Source organism: Mesoplodon bidens (genome assembly GCF_964165515.1).
Source record: "Mesoplodon bidens genome assembly, chromosome: 20".
Classification (NCBI taxonomy): domain Eukaryota; kingdom Metazoa; phylum Chordata; class Mammalia; order Artiodactyla; family Ziphiidae; genus Mesoplodon; species Mesoplodon bidens.
In genome coordinates, this window is record NC_138181.1 from 6,704,194 (window position 1) to 6,706,450 (window position 2,257).

A 2,257-nucleotide genomic window follows, 5' to 3' on the forward strand; every position below is an offset into this window, starting at 1 on the left:
TCGACACCTATTTATGATAAAGACCCTGCAGAAAGTAGGCAGAGAGGGAAATTTCCTCAAAATAATAGAGGCCATGTATGACAAACCCACAGCGAACATCGTCCTCAATGCTAGAAAATTGAAACCATTTCCACTAAGATCAGGAACAAGACAAGGTTGCCCACTCTCACCACTCTTATTCAACCTAGTTTTGGAAGTTGTAGCCACAGCAATCAGAGAAGAAAAGGAATTAAAAGGAATCCAAATCAGAAAAGAAGAAGTAAAGATGTTACTGTTTGCAAATGTCATGATACTCTATATAGAGAATCCTAAAGATGCTACCAGCAAACTACTAGAGCTAATCAATGAATTTGGTAAAGTAGCAGGATACAAAATTAATGCACAGGGTGTTAGAACAGCTTCTGGCGGGGTCTGGATGTTGATGTCCTACGTCTGATGCCTTGTTTCACTCAAAGCTGAGCGAGCTCCGGAGGAGTGCGGAGGAATTTACTTGTTTGCTGCGGTAATCTCATCAGCCTGCCAAGATGGCGATGCAAGCGGCCAAGAGAGCGAACATTCGACTTCCACCTGAAGTAAATTGAATTCTGTATATCAGAAATTTGCCCTACAAAATCATGGCTGAAGAAATGTATGATATATTTGGAAAATATGGACCTATTTGTCAAATCAGAGTGGGGAACACACCTGAAACTAGAGGAACAGCTTATGTGGTCTATGAAGACATCTTTGATGCCAAGAATGCGTGTGATCACCTGTCAGGATTCAATGTTTGCAACAGATACCTCGTGGTTTTGTACTATAATGCCAACAGGGCATTTCAGAAGATGGACACAAAGAAGAAGGAAGAACAGTTGAAGCTTCTCAAGGAGAAATATGGCATCAACACAGATCCACCAAAGTAAACGTTTTCTGCATTTTCATTTTGGACTGTTTAAAACCCACAAATGACCACCACTACCCTTTTTTTTAACTAATAGTGAATGTTGTGATTTCTTATTTGAGGTTCAAAAAGACCTCCTTGAAACTTTGATATATTTTAGAATATATTATGTTAATAAACTTGTAGCTTTTAGTAAAACATGTCAGTGTTTTATCTCAAAATTTCTCCTCCTGTATTATAGCAGAAAAAAAATAATAAAACAGCAGTTGAACCATAGCAAGAATTGTTCAGTGGTAGGTGGTCCTAGAGACTGAGTTTCTCGAGGATGGGGAACTTTTGATATTCTTAATGCCTCCAGTGACCAGTACAGTGCTTAGCCATCAAAGGAACTTGTTAAGAGTATTGTTATTTATTGAATGTCTATTAATAATGAAATCTCCATAACAACTTGGTGAAGGTGTAGGTATCTCCACTTCGCAGATCCAATCTTATCATGTTGAGTGAATGAATAAAATGCTTACATAAAAATAAATTAATGCACAGAAATCGCTGGCATTCCTATACACTAATGATGAAAAATCTGAAAGAGAAATTAAGAAAACACTCCCATTTACCATTGCAACAAAAAGAACGAAATATCTAGAGATAAACCTACCTAAGGAGAAAAAAGATCTATATGCAGAAAATTATAAGACACTGATGAAAGAAATTAAGGATGATACAAATAGATGGAGAGATATACCATGTTCTTGGATTGGAAGAATCAACACTGTGAAAACGACTCTACTACCCAAAACAATCTACAGATTCAATACAATCCCTATCAATCTACCACTGGCATTTTTCACAGAACTAGAACAAAAAAATTCACAATTTGTATGGAAACACAAAAGACCCCGAATAGCCAAAGCAATCTTGAGAATTAATAATGGAGCTGGAGGAATCAGGCTCCCTGTCTTCAAACTATACTACAAAGCTACAGTAATCATGGCAGTATGGTACTGGCACAAAAACAGAAATATAGCTCAATGGAACAGGATAGAAAGTGCAGAGATAATCCCACGAACATATGGTCACCTTATCTTTGATAAAGGAGGCAGGAATGTACAGTAGAGGAAGGACAGCTTCTTCAGCAAGTGGTGCTGGGAAAACTGGACAGGGACATGTAAAAGTATGAGATTAGAACACTCTCTAACACCATACACAAAAATTAGCTCAAATGGATTAAAGACCTAAATGTAAGGCCAGAATCTATCAAACTCTTAGAGGAAAACATAGGCAGAACACTCTATGACATAAATCACAGCAAGATCCTTTTTGACCCACCTCCTAGAGAAATGGAAATAAAGACAAAAATAAACAAATGGGACCTAATGA

General features: G+C 37.4%; 1 protein-coding gene across 1 annotated transcript; it reads left to right on the plus strand.

Moving 5' to 3' along the window:
• Window positions 1-428: 428 nt before the first annotated feature.
• Window positions 429-976, plus strand: LOC308608223 (splicing factor 3B subunit 6-like). Its single transcript, XM_081220959.1, is given in 2 exon segments — window positions 429-578; window positions 582-976. Coding segments are annotated over 2 exon segments (375 nt in total). The 5' UTR covers window positions 429-524; the 3' UTR covers window positions 903-976.
• The last annotated feature ends 1,281 nt before the right edge of the window (window positions 977-2,257 follow it).